The sequence below is a fragment of the Oryzias latipes genome, chromosome 13 (assembly GCF_002234675.1).
Source record: "Oryzias latipes chromosome 13, ASM223467v1".
Classification (NCBI taxonomy): domain Eukaryota; kingdom Metazoa; phylum Chordata; class Actinopteri; order Beloniformes; family Adrianichthyidae; genus Oryzias; species Oryzias latipes.
In genome coordinates this window covers 17,836,668-17,850,323 of record NC_019871.2, presented here as the reverse complement: position 1 = coordinate 17,850,323, position 13,656 = coordinate 17,836,668, and the positions used below count along the sequence as shown (strand labels likewise).

Below are 13,656 nucleotides of genomic sequence, written 5' to 3'. Positions count from 1 at the left end.
GACTTTATTTGATGCTACGATAATCCTGTCTGGAGGAAACAAAGACGTCGGCTAACTTCTCAGGATCAGGTAGGGGCAGAAGCATGGATGTGTCCTTAAGATGAAAAATAAAAAAAACTTTGCAGGGATGTCTGATTTGAGCTTCAAATAAAATTTAGGGGTACTATTTGATCCCGCTATAAACCCCCCACCTTAACATGGTGGGGGGTTTGAGGAAACAGAGTAAGAGGAATTGTAATGTATTATATTAAAACTTTTAAAACAAGATCTGCTTCATCTTCGGGAATGATGTAACCAAAATCCAGTTCTGTAGCTAAGTCTGGGATTTGCAAACAAGCTGCCTTTGGCTAGGCTTCCTCTCACGTCAGCCGACAAGACTCAACCGAAAAAGACTGTGGAAATGACATTAAAATTTTGAAGTCACTAACCATTAAGGCACGTACACACCGGGATGAATTTCGCGCGTGATATTCGCCGACGTTTGACGCCTCGTGACTAAACAAAGGGCACCAATGTGAGTGTGCACACCGACGCGAAAAACGCCACGCGTAAAAGTGGCATTTTTTAAAAAACGCCTCGGGTTCGTTTTTTTGGTTTGACGCGCCACGTCAAAAACTATACGACCAATGCGAATGGCGCTTTTGCACACGTGTCTGGAGCTTCTGAAGTTACAGTAAAACACAACTTGGGGGCGCTCAAACAAAAAACTGCCTTTCTGAGCACACAAACCAGCGAAGAAGATATACGCCAAGTAGCATCTACACTGCCGCAAAGAAATAATGACGGACATTCTAAAATATCCCCGAAAACGCTCATGATACATTTTCAGCTCTTGTACCAGTCGATAAAACTCCCCATGCTCTTCTCTTCTCGTAACTATGGGATGTACCCAAAATCGGCGTCTTTTCCGGCGTCTTTCATCATTCAACAGAACAATAATTTCTTCATCGCTGGAACTGGAGCTACTGGTGCTTGAAATATTCATGTTTTCTTTGTATGATTCTGACAATCGCGTAAATACTTGCTCTCTTCTTCTGAGTGAAAAGCGACGTTAAGAAGCGTAAAGTTGCGCAGCGCCACCTTGTGTACAGGAGTATTTCTGTTTTACATTAAGCGCCATCTAATGTCAGGGAATGAAATTGCATGTTCGCTCGGCTCATCGTCAGCGAAAATCGCCTGGGTGTGAACACAAAAAACGTTTTAAAAAACGCTGGCGAAAAACGGCTGGCGAATAATCGTCCCGGTGTGTACGGGCCTTTCGAGTATATATTTAAGTCATTATACACACCTCCTAAAGATATCACTATTTTTTTCAGACATAACAACTTTCAAAAGAACTATTCCACATTATTAAGTACAACAGGATTCCACAACATTTGAGAGATTTTAAAGAACTGAAAATGGTTATTTGTTGAATTTGTCGCATTAAGAGGTCATATTTACTGAAATCAAAAGATATTTCAACCAAAAACATTTCAACAGGTCAAGTTACATTTGTACAAAGGACTGCTTATCTTGTAGCAGCTTCACAATTCTTGCATCCATTGAACTTGTGACTTTTTGGAGAGTTTCTGCTTGAATTTCTTTGCAGGAGGTCAGAATAGCCTGTTTGAATGTTAACTGTCTCCACCCTCATAGATATTTTGCTTGAGGATGCTCCAAAGGCTCTCAATAGGGCTGCGTTCAGGGAAGGATGGGGGGGCCACACCATCAGTGTGTCTCCTTTTATGTCCATAGCAGCCAATGATAGAGGTCTTCTTTGCAGCATGAGATGGTGCACTGTCATGCATGAAGATGATTTTGTTACGGAAAGGATCCAACCAGCTCTCTCCCCATGATTCTGGCCCAAAACACGACTCCGCCACCTCCTTTCTGATGTAGCAGCCTTGTTTGGACATAGTTGGCATCCACCAACCACCCACTACTCCATCCATATGGACCATCCAGGGTTGCACGGCACTCATCAGTGAACGGGACTGTTAGAAAATGAGTTTTCATCTATGTCTGCGCCCACTGCAGCTGTTTCTGCTTGTGAGTGTTGCCGAATAGAAGGTTTACGTATTCCTGCAAGCCTCTGGAGGATCTTACACCTTGATGTTCAAGGTGTAGAGACACCAGCAGCTTCATATATGTGCTTGCTTTCTACTTAGTAATGGTTTTATAGAAGCTGCTCTCTTAATATGATGTAATTGTCTGACAGAAACCTTCCTCATTCTGCTTTTATCTGCAAGAACTCGTATGTGTATGTGTGCGCTCTGAATCAGCCACACATCTCTTAATAGTACAATGATCACATCTATGTTTTTGTGAAATCTCCAACATTTTCATACCTTGTCCAAGGCATTTAACTATTTGACGCTTTCAGCAACAGAGAGATGCTTATTTTCTGATATTGCTTGAAAATGTTGGTCTGCTCAATAATGTGGATCGTCCTTCTTTATTAGTTATTCCTTTAATTGAACACACCTGGCAAACTAATTATCACAGGTGATGAAATTGATGACAGTGAGCCAAAGAGCCTCAACACATGATATAAGCCATGAGTTTAATTGAAAAACAAAGAAATTCATCTTTTCAAAACTTAAATACAATTTGCGTAATAATTTGGAACGGACTGTATATTTATTATGTAATACAATACAAATAAAATCTGTCAGTACTGACACTCCTCCTGTCTCTACAGCTACCATCGAGGCCTGTCTGGGTCATCTGCTGAAGAGAAGAGCAGCTGGTTTTCTGCGCAGTGATAAGATTGCTGCCCTTTTCACCAAGGTGGGCAAAGTGAATGACACCGTCGCCGATGTCTGCCGCAAGGTTCAAGCACAGCTGCAGCAGCAGGCTGATCTCAGCAGGTGAGACGTCTGAGGGCCTGCCGGTATTCCCCACACAAAATTCCCATATTAGTGTTTTAATTCTCATAGAGCAGCAAAAGAGACTGGTTTGTAATAATATTCTGCATGTAGGAAGAAGTATGGTTCAGAGCAGTCTTTTCATGATGGCAGTGTCAATTGAAGATGTTAGAACATCAGTGTCTTAATCATATAAATAGACTTTTGCCTGTCCCGCCCAGTTTGCATGAAAGCTGTACCTTTCAGTGAGTACTCATCAGAACCTCAGCTCAGATTAGTGTTTACCCAAGATCACCCATGTGTACACGGGGTAATGTGTCTTAAGACCAGCTCAGTTGTGTGCACATGGAGGTGTGTATACTGTGTGTAGATGTAGACACAAAATACACAACTATCTGCTTTCTGCAAGCTCTATGCTACTTACCAAGCATTTTCCAGTTTAATTGTGTACCAGGTTGTGTGTCTCCAGGCTGCTTTTTTGGCAATAAAATAGTACATACATGTTTGGTTTTTGGCACCAAGCATGTACAGTATGTACTCGAGCAACTACTGCAGCCGTAAAGGTGGAAAACATAGTCATAGTGACAGAGCTGGCGATTGGTGGAGGTAAACACCGTAAAGGCAAGCAGATCACCTCCCATCTGCACACGAGGTGCTACCCCCCCCCCCCCCCCCCACACTGTCACATCTCATTGGCCTCTATCTCCCCACACAGAGCACACAACTTGAAAGCCTGCTGTACCAGGAGCCACACATGCATACACACACACACACACATGTGAATATCCTCCTCCAACATCAGAGCTCTCATTTGCTCTGGTCTCCATAGTAACATGATATGCGCCACTGGCGGTGGAAAAAGAAAAAAAGAAAAAAAAAAGGAGAACAATGGGAAAGAGAGAGGACAGGAGCTGAGACAAAGACTGACATAATGACAACAGCACTACTTCCATTACTGTCATAGACACCATGTTTGTTTATTAAGCTACGATGGAAGGAAACCACACAATTTCAGACTTGAGGAGACCAACAAAGACGTCATGCACATACTTGAAGCTGCTCACAAAAAACTAATGAAAAGATTTAGGACACATTTTTATTAAACTGAGTTCTGTATAAAGTTTGCAAGTGGAAAGATGTGCAAGTAAGACCTTCTCACTCATCCTGCTGCTGCTGTTACCGAGCAGACACCCATGTCCAGGTCCATCATGGGTAACACGGTAAATATAGCCCTGGCCAAGCAATGGGGTCAATTGCTTTCGTAGCCTAATAGACTAAAGGTCCTGGTTGGGAATGAGCTTAAGCCATTCTCTGATAAGCCCCTGACAAACGTTTGGGTTTTTATTTTATCTTTGAACATCAAAACTCTGTATTCTTTATGGTTTGTTTTTAGGCTCTTCATCATTATAGGTGTGAATAAAAACAATAAAGAAATGATGACAAAACACAAAATTGTCATGCACTCCAGCCACATGCTCCCAGAGGAAGCAGCCCTAAAATGTCTAAACAATTTTTCCGTTTTTATTAATTCTGAAAATAAAAAATTCTTTTGAAACATCAGTGAAAAAGAAGTCTACACCCATTTGTGTGACTTAGTATAAAACTGGATACAAAGCTGTTTGATTTCACCTTAAAAGTCATGAACGATAAAAGTGTACCAACAATGAGCAAAGTTCAAAAACCTCTACTAGCTCTTCACCAGCAGAGCCTGATGCTCACAGTTCCATTAGGCTTTCATGCTCTCCGTCTCCTAGAGGTCAAAGAAGAAATGTCTTCAAGAGCAGTCAGCTGGATCGGGTTCTTTTCAGTCAATCAGAAACGGGGCTCACTCAATCCAGCTAATCGCCAATTACTGAAGCAGTGTTAGCTGCTAAACAAGCAGGGCAGGAGATCACGAGGATCAAGAGGTATTGGAGACACCTATTCTAGAGCAGGGGTGTCCAACTCCAGGACTCAAGGGCCACCCAGAAATCCTGTCTCACCTGCTGCTGATGACCTAAATCAGGTGTGCTTAGCCAATCAGGGGCGTCAATGGCAGGTTGGTTGGGAAACATGTAGGACATGGGTCCTAGCCTGGATTTTGATGTTCTGGAGCATCTGTTCACTCTCAAATGTTGGCCTGAACGTTCCACCCTGAACTCATGGGGGCGGCTCACTGCTGCTATTCCTGGCTTTTGTCATTGCCAATGCTTTCCATGCTCCTCACAGCTGTCTTCTGTGTCTTTAGGAGACTCCAGAGTGTGGGCCAAGAGGCTCTCAGGAGACAGGGCTCCTCCACAACCAGCCGTACCCCTCAACCGCTCTCTGCTCAGGCCATCAAGCATATTTGGGTCCGAACAGCTCTCTTTGAAAAAGTTCTGGATAAGATTGTTCAGGTCATTGTGGACAACTCCAGGTGAGTGGTGTCTATTCCTCTGTTGGGTGACCCATTCCTTTTTGTGCACATCTGAGCTTGTACTCATCCTTTGGTCACGTTTCATCTGTTGTTCCTGTATAGACCACATACAGTTAAAAAAAAAAACAGGCTAAACTGATAGTTGGCAGATTTGTTGGATCAAGCTCATTTTTTTAATCTGGCTCAGATATCTGTTGTGTGTGAACATATATCTGCACATGTATTTGCTCATGTGTCTGCATGTGTCTAGACACCTGCTTTCAAACGAGTTTGCACATGTCTGAATGTAAGACATGTCTATCCTCATGTGTTCTCATATATATATCTAGACATCAGCTTTAAAAAAAAAAAAAAAAGTCAACACGTGTCTTAATTTACATATCGGCACATGCGTCTCTTCATATTCATTATTCCATCTGTTTTCAAATATGTCTTCTCAATACTGAATGTATAATCTCAGATGTACCACTAGACGCGTGTTTTCACATGTATCTTCATATTTTTCTTTTTATTTGTTTTTGAATCATTTTGAATATGGGTGTAAGTATAAATCTGCATATTATATGTCTGCACGTCTCTGAACATGTGTCTACATATTTATCGAGACATCTATTTCAGATGTATCTGCACATGTATGGTCTGCTGCAGTACAAGTTACCTTTTACATTTGTGACAGGTAACAAATTGTAATAATTACCTGAAAAAGTTAGCCAACTTTTCAAACATTTGCCAGATTTCTATGACCTTTCTAAAATGTGAACATGAAAGTTTAATGTAATGCAAACTTAAAAAATGAAAATGTTTAATCTTAATAAAAAAAATATATATGTTAAATCTAAAAGCTACAAAAAAGTCCAAACATGTCAGAGCCACGCCCACACCACTGTACTGTGACACTGCAAAACTGAAAAGACCACATTGGATGGTCTCAAAAATTTCTTATGTGTCGTGGTGCTATGTATGTATCTGTCACTTTTCTACTGCAAATAAATGATTGGTCTACTGCTTCAGTAACTTGTTTGTAATATATATTTTTAGCACGCCACATTTCAGTTAAAATATTGGAGATGATACGGGTCAATCCCCATATGGGAACATGTAACTAAGGCTTAACCCTGGTGTAGATTTACGTCGTTATTAGCTAAACCTGGCTAATCCAAAATATTTATTAATCAAACTGGGATGAGGTAGCATTTTCACAGAGAAAACTGTTTGAGGACTGTATTCACAACTTGCAAAAAGTAACAAAAATACAAAGTTACATTGTTTGAGTTGTCCCTTTTTATTATGAATGTTTTTTTTTTAGCATTCATGAATGTTAATGTTAGATGTAAATAAATATATATTATTATTATTATTATTAATAATAATAATAATAATAATAAATAAAAAAATAAAAAAACAAAAAAAAATATATATATATATATTAAAAAACAATTGGCGAGAGGGATAAAAATCATATTGTGGTGTTCGTACCAATTTTGAAATGGTAGTTACTTGATAAAAATGACATGATATACTTTTTAATTCGTCTGTTCATATACCCTTTAATGCATTGGCAAATGTGTGCATATTTTTCTACGTTGTAATAGGTCTTTGTCTACTGGTTGATACTTTCTTCTCTTTCTGTCCCTGCAGTAAATACTATGAGAAGGAGGCTCTGATGCACGATCCAGTCTTCGGGCCTATCCTAGCTGCGTTACTTGGTGAGGTTTCACTTCCATCCTTCCATGTTCTACATCCGCCTATTCCTGTTTGGAGTCACAGTATTGCCAGTCCATTGCAGGGCCGCACAAGATGGACAATTGTACACACCCCCAGGACAAGTTATTCACTAATTCAACTACGAAGCATGTTTTTGGACTGTGAGAGGAAGCGGTAGTGCTTTGAGAAAAACCATGCACGCACAGGAAAACATGGAAACTCCACACAGAAAGGTGGTGCAAAAAGTGAAAGAAATTGTTCATATGTTCTTGGTTAGTTGGGAATGATGTTGAAATGCGTTTTTTTTAAGTAATATGAAAAGGTATGTTGGAGATGGAACAAAGTTTGTTTAAATCAGTGGGATCTGAACCTGGCTCTTTCATGAGATGAGAGAAGGCTGCTGTTCTGAAGGGGGTGAGAACAAGACCAGAGGTGAGTGAGGTGTGGATAATAGAGAAAATCAAATGGAGGGGATGTTGGATTTAAGGCTGCAGGGAGGTGGTTGAGCTGGTGTGGAAATGTTTGGTTTAAAAATGAGGTTTGAAATTGCTGTAGATCTGCACATATCAATATCATGCCAAAACTATGGTGCATCTTTAGAAAAAAGTGCACAAATGTTACAAAGTAATTCAACTGAAACAAAAACATGACCATGAGCAGCATGATATGAATTATGTTTGTTAAGGTGTTGAGATGATAAAGCTGCAGGATTTCTGGTCGAGCAAGTTTCTTGTGGTCCTGCTTTAACAGGCAGCTGCGTTTTACAAGATACGGTTATTTGGCGATTTCAAATCCCGGCTGGGATCTTTCTGTGTGGGGTCTGCGTGTCCTCCTCGTTCATGCCTGAGTTTCCTCCGGGCACTCCGGTCTTCTCCCACAGCCAAAAAACGTACTTCATAGATTCAATGGTGTCTCTATATTGTCCTTAGGTGAGAATGTGAGTCCGGCAACAGACTAAACTGTCAAAAGTAGCTGGGTTGGCTTCAGCAACCTCGTGACCATGAAAGGGATTCAGCAGGTTCTAAAGATCGGATGAATGGATGGATGGTAATTTAGATGAGTCAGACATGATGTCAGCAGGTTTCTGTTGCAGAAGCTTTTTTGGTTTTGTTTTGTTTTCCATGGTCGTCATACGAACACTAATGTTTGACAAATGTCCTGAACTTCTGAGTGCAACTAATTAGTTTTAATTTGCTAGAAGTCGTGAGCTGAAGATCTGCCCACATCCAGAGGACGAGGTTTATGTACAGACAGCCTCCACATGCAAAGTCACTGAAACACAGAAAGTTAAAGCTGCATCTTGCCAGTCTGAAATGTTCTTAATGGGAGTTGCTGGTTAAAAGCTCTATCTTGGTGTATTACATTCTCAGTGGGGCCTTGTGCTCTGGAGTATACCAAGTTGAAAACTTCGGATCATTTCTGGACTGACCCCTCAGCTAACGAGCTAGTTCAGCGCCACCGGATCCATGGGGCACATCGAACCCTGGACGTACCTGCCAGCCGTCGGCCCGCTCTTGGGGTGAGTGTTTAGAAGGTGTTGGTAGTCTTTGAGTGCCTGTCTGGGCGAGCATTCCCTTGTGGGGTGAATATACGCCTCAACTGACTGTAAAATTTCCTCTAGATTCAGAAGAGACAGTCCAGCGGCAGCATGTCAGAGGACCGTTTTGCTGCATCTGCCAGAGAGTATGTTGAGTCTCTGCACCAGAACTCCAGAACCCACCTTCTGTATGGCAAAAACAATGTCCTGGTGCAACCGGTATGACAACCATCCTGCTTGTTGGCTACAGTGCTGCCTTATAAAGTTCTCCCACTTAGAAATTACGGGGGGATCTGAAATTTTCATCTTGGGTGTATGTCCACTGTGAGAGACATAATCTAAAAAAATGTTTTAAAATTACGTTGCATACATTTTTAAATCATTTATTTGTATGCTCCTGCTGCGAATAAGTACTCAAACACCTGAGAAAATCAATGTTAATATTTGGTACAGTAGCCTTTGTTTGCGGTTACATAGGTCAAACGTTTCCTGTCATGTTTCACCAGGATTGTACACACCGCAGGAGGATTTTGGCCCACTCCTCCACACAGATCTTGTCTAGATCAGTCAGGTTTCTGGGCTGTCTCTGAGAAACACAGAGTTTGAGCTCCCTCCAAAGATTTTCTATTGAGTTGAGGCTCGGTGTGCCTCTAAAGTTTCAGATAAATAATTGTCAATAGAATTTAGGTGAGCAGTATCCAGGGACTATGTGCTGAGGCAAGTGGGAGATGTAGTGAGTCAATAGTCCAGGGATGGCTCCCGCCGGTGACCGAAGGGGTAGACTGAGCTCTTACTCCTGACAGTTACTCCTTTCTTACGCTCCATCACCCTAAACATCCTCTTCACCCTCTTTCTCTTTTTGATCATGTCAAAAACCTCAAAGATTTACATTATAACTATTTTCTTTTTAAACAAATTTAAAAAAATTAGTTAATGCATAAATACACCTTGTGTGGCCTAAGTCCACATAACCCCTTATTGTAACAATAAATCTATCCTATATAAAAGGCTGTTTCTGTCTACTGAGCTAACAGAAAGATCAAGTAAGAAAAGAACCAAACACCTCTGCTCTACCGTCTCCAAGCAACATAAACCCGTGGGTCAGTGAGGAAAAGTTTATGACTTTGCTCTTGTCAGAGGAGGACATATGATAATGTGACACTCTGAAAGTGGATGAACCAGCAGGTTTGGATAATCTGTCAATGACAAGGAGAACAGGTTTAAGAAATGTTGGGATGTAGGTCAATGAAGCAGCCAATCAGCATTGCCCAGACATGTGCCTATACATTATTATAGCCTCCACCCCCTAAAGTAGCAAGCAAATTATTAAAAATTGTTCCCTTTTGTTTGTTTTCACCATTTTGGCTTTCTCTCCAACCTCCACCCTGGTAGAAGAAGGACATGGAGGTGCTGCGGGGGTACTTGTCGCTCCACCAAGCAGGAGATAACCTGACTTTGAAGTGGACGCCTAACCAGCTGATTAATGGCACTATGGGGGACTGTGACCTGGAGAAGAGGTTACCAGTTCTAACTGATAGTTCAACTACTTACTGGCTAAATATGTGACAGAAGGCTTTCCTGACCCACTGACATCTGCTTCTTTTAGCATCTACTGGGACTACGCATTGACTGTTCCCATGCGCCAGATTGTCTGCATCCACTGTCATCAGCTACGTAAGCATCCTCTGTTGCCCATCCTCACCCACTGCATGTCCTCCTTTAGATGCCAGCTCTGATGTTCCCTTCTGTTCTGTGCTAAAGCTGATTCTGGAGGCACCCTGGTTCTGGTTAGTCAGGATGGGATCCAGCGCCCCCCCCTGCACTTTCCTGCAGGAGGTCACCTCCTTGCCTTCCTTTCTTGTTTAGAAACAGGCCTGCTTCCACGAGGGCAGCTGGAGCCCCCCCTTTGGTCCCAGAGGGGAAAGGTAATGCATAAAAGTTATGTTAGTAAGTAAGTTAGGACATTATGGCTACAAAGCTCCCAGGTTTTTTTTTTGATGTTCCCTTTCTAAAGGTAGTAGGTAATATATTTTCTTAAACAGAATTTGTACCAAAATTGATTACTTTGAGAATGAGTTGATTATAGGTGCAACTAGTGAGGGAATAAAATATGATTCTGTGGATTTTACAGGCTAATAGGGCTGCTGACCCGACACTTCCACCTTCAACTTGAGGCTAGCTGGAGCCAGTTCAGTTTACCATGTACCGGTTACTACTAGGAGGCTTATTGTAGAATGAAGTCAGTCTTCATTCACTTCTATTTAAAATAGTTCAAACTAACAACAGAAATGAACAATCTTGCAGTCTAATAAAAATATTTTTTTCCATAATAAGAATATATAGATACTTAAAATATAAAATGTAACAAATAAATAAAAATTAATAAAAAAACAAAAATGGGTTTATACAAATTTACACCCTGGTTACCCAAAGATACATAACCTCTTTTTGTAATAGTGAAACCTGTTCAACACAAAAAGCCTTCAGCTCTCATCAATTTGCTCAGTTGTTGGACAGAACAAGTTAAAAAAAATAAAATCTTTTTTCCCCCCTCATCTATGGTAAGAGTCAGGGAGCCGGTTTAGCTTTCCGCCTTCCGTTCGTGAAACCAGGGTTCGAATCCGGGCTGCTCCTTGTTCCCATCTCCGCTTCTGTGCCGGTCCCAAGCCCGGTTACAATTGAGAGGGTTGCGTCAGGAAGGGCATCCGGCGTAAAATATTGCCTAGTTAACCTAGACTCATTCTCAGAGGAGAGGTTGTTTCACTGTGGCGACCCCTGATGGGAAAAGCCAAAAGAGAAAGAACATCTATGGTAAGAGTCAATAGCAGCAGTGAAGTGCACCCAGCTTGAAGCTGCAGTTACATCTGGGCTGTAAAAGCATTTGTTTGTTTAAGCAGGGAGCCTTGGGGTTTTAATCTTGCCCTATGGCATGACAGTGAACCTTTTACCTATCAGCCTCACGGAGAGCACACCACCACTAGGCCACTGTATGGGTGTGAATAAATAGATGCCCCCATTGACCTTATTTTAACAACTCAAAAAGGTATCACATGTCCCTCTGTGCTCCTGGTGATTGGACAGTTTTTACAGAAAAAGAAACAATAAACTCTTCAACAGTTAAGTTTAGTTTAACTCTGTATACTTTGGAAACATCCATACACAACGGCATTTGTCTTAAGATAACACACAACATACAAGAAACCTCAAATTAAGAAACCTAAAATACCAATATGATCCAATTCAGTCCAGATAATTTCAAGAATAGTGTTTTTTCCTATAAGCTTCCAACAGATAACGTGGAAGAGTTTATGGTGTTATCTCTGCACTGACCTACTAATACAAACAATAAAAAGGCAATATAGAGAGGTAATTATTGTGACATTGTCTGAGCCTGTTTAAAAATTATTAGGCAGACTCACAAATGCCATAATCTTTTTTAATTCAGATTTGTCTGAAGAACACACACAATCAGTTTTATTTTTATGTTTTTACAAGTGGTTTTAATTGACTGAATATGGCTGTCCAGTGCTGGTAGCCTTTACCTACCTGCTGCTAATTGCCAGCATCAGGTGATTCTAGGTTTTAACAGCAAAACAAAAAGAATTTAGTAATCAGCAGCAGACAGAACAGAGACAGCTGAAAAACTAGCAAAGTGATACATTTCCACAGGTGGGATTGGGCTGCCATGACTTCATTTCCTAGTTCTTCACCCTTATTACAAATAACTTTTAACTCTACACACAGCTCAGTTCACAGTGACTTGGCCACACTTTATCACTTGAATAACTGAACTACTTGTGTCTTCAGGGAAAAGTGTTCCCTAAACTGAGGAAGAGGAGCAGTGCTGCCAGGCTAATAGACCAAGACAGAAACAGTGAAGAGCAGACAGCAGCTGACTATGTGTTTCGCATAGTTTACCCCGGTTACCGATATGATGCCAGTAAGTAAAACACTTAAAATTCCTTGATCTCTGCTGCAAAACATCTCAAAATCAAAAGGCTGCTTCTTCTTTTTGTGGCTAAAGCTCAGTATGTCTACATGAGTTCCCTACAAATGATTGGTCTTTGACATTTTAAATCAGTAAGCATACATCAGTACGTTGGTCCTGTTATAACACATAAATCAAGCACAATGAATCAGTTAAATAAACATAAAGATTTTTTTATATCTTTGATCAAGCTTTATATAACACCAAAACCATATTTTCTGGTTTGTCTGCTTTAAAAACAACAACAAAAGAAACCCAATAATAAAAACTAATTCTCACAGCAAAACCAGCATCTGCAAACTTTCTGGTTTGCTGGCTCTGCATTTGGTCTTCAGTTAAAAGTACTCAAAGCATTGAGGCACAGTGGAGAACAAAATCAACTCAATCAACATACCCAAGGGTTAGGGTCAGACAGTCCAATCTTGTCCAGTCTTGACAATAAATGGAAATTAACTATTAGCATTGGTGCATGGAACGTCATCTGACTGAGTGGGAAAGAGCCTGAGCTTGTGCGGCTAGGGTTAGAGTTAGGGTTAGGCTAAACATACCGGAGATACTGGAGATATTCCGGCTCCCCTTAGTGCTTTGGCTTTGAAACTCAACTCATTGAGAGTGGTTGAAATCTCCTCTACTCTGCAGTTGAAATTTAAGTCACACCAGTTGTCATACACCTTGGTCTGGCTAAATTGTTCTCTGCATTGACCAATCCCCCAGGGAAGTGGTAAGCTGCAATCACAGACACACTCAGGAGCTAATAGGTGGTCTTTTGCGACATCGCGTGGTTGTTAGAGACAGTTCCCCATGACTGGCATACTGCAATGGGAAGACCAGATTGTCTGCTTAAACTGCAGGGGGATCATATTAATCAAAGGCAGAGTCGGAACTGCTAAAGGAAAAGTCCACTCTAGAGTAATAATAAAGAGAATCTAACTATTAGTCAAACCTCTGATTTCGAAGGTACAATGGGATTTTCATCCCATTTGTGGAAAGGAGGTTTAGCTCTACACCTTACAGTGTAGCTGGGGGTCCTAAAGAGTTCAGGCATCCAATCAACATGAGTGTTATTCATTTAAAGAAATGCTTGATCTCGTGTCTCGCAGTGTTTTGTGCTATGTGCTCTGGGAATATTGGGTCCCGGACCCCTTACTAAGGGCCTCAGAACTTTGTACAAGAATAGGAGCTT

At 41.1% G+C, this 13,656-nt stretch overlaps 1 protein-coding gene across 2 annotated transcripts in view; it reads left to right on the top strand.

Annotated features, from left to right (window-relative positions):
- sgsm2 (small G protein signaling modulator 2) overlaps window positions 1-13,656 on the top strand; it is a 41,760-nt gene that overhangs the window by 10,846 nt on the left and 17,258 nt on the right. For both annotated transcript variants that reach the window (XM_023961627.1, XM_023961628.1), the window contains exons 3-11: window positions 2,684-2,852; window positions 5,077-5,244; window positions 6,883-6,950; window positions 8,319-8,467; window positions 8,570-8,704; window positions 9,878-10,002; window positions 10,092-10,159; window positions 10,247-10,410; window positions 12,293-12,425. In XM_023961627.1, the coding sequence (XP_023817395.1) occupies window positions 2,684-2,852; window positions 5,077-5,244; window positions 6,883-6,950; window positions 8,319-8,467; window positions 8,570-8,704; window positions 9,878-10,002; window positions 10,092-10,159; window positions 10,247-10,410; window positions 12,293-12,425 (1,179 nt within the window). The remainder of the gene's footprint in view (window positions 1-2,683; window positions 2,853-5,076; window positions 5,245-6,882; window positions 6,951-8,318; window positions 8,468-8,569; window positions 8,705-9,877; window positions 10,003-10,091; window positions 10,160-10,246; window positions 10,411-12,292; window positions 12,426-13,656) is intronic.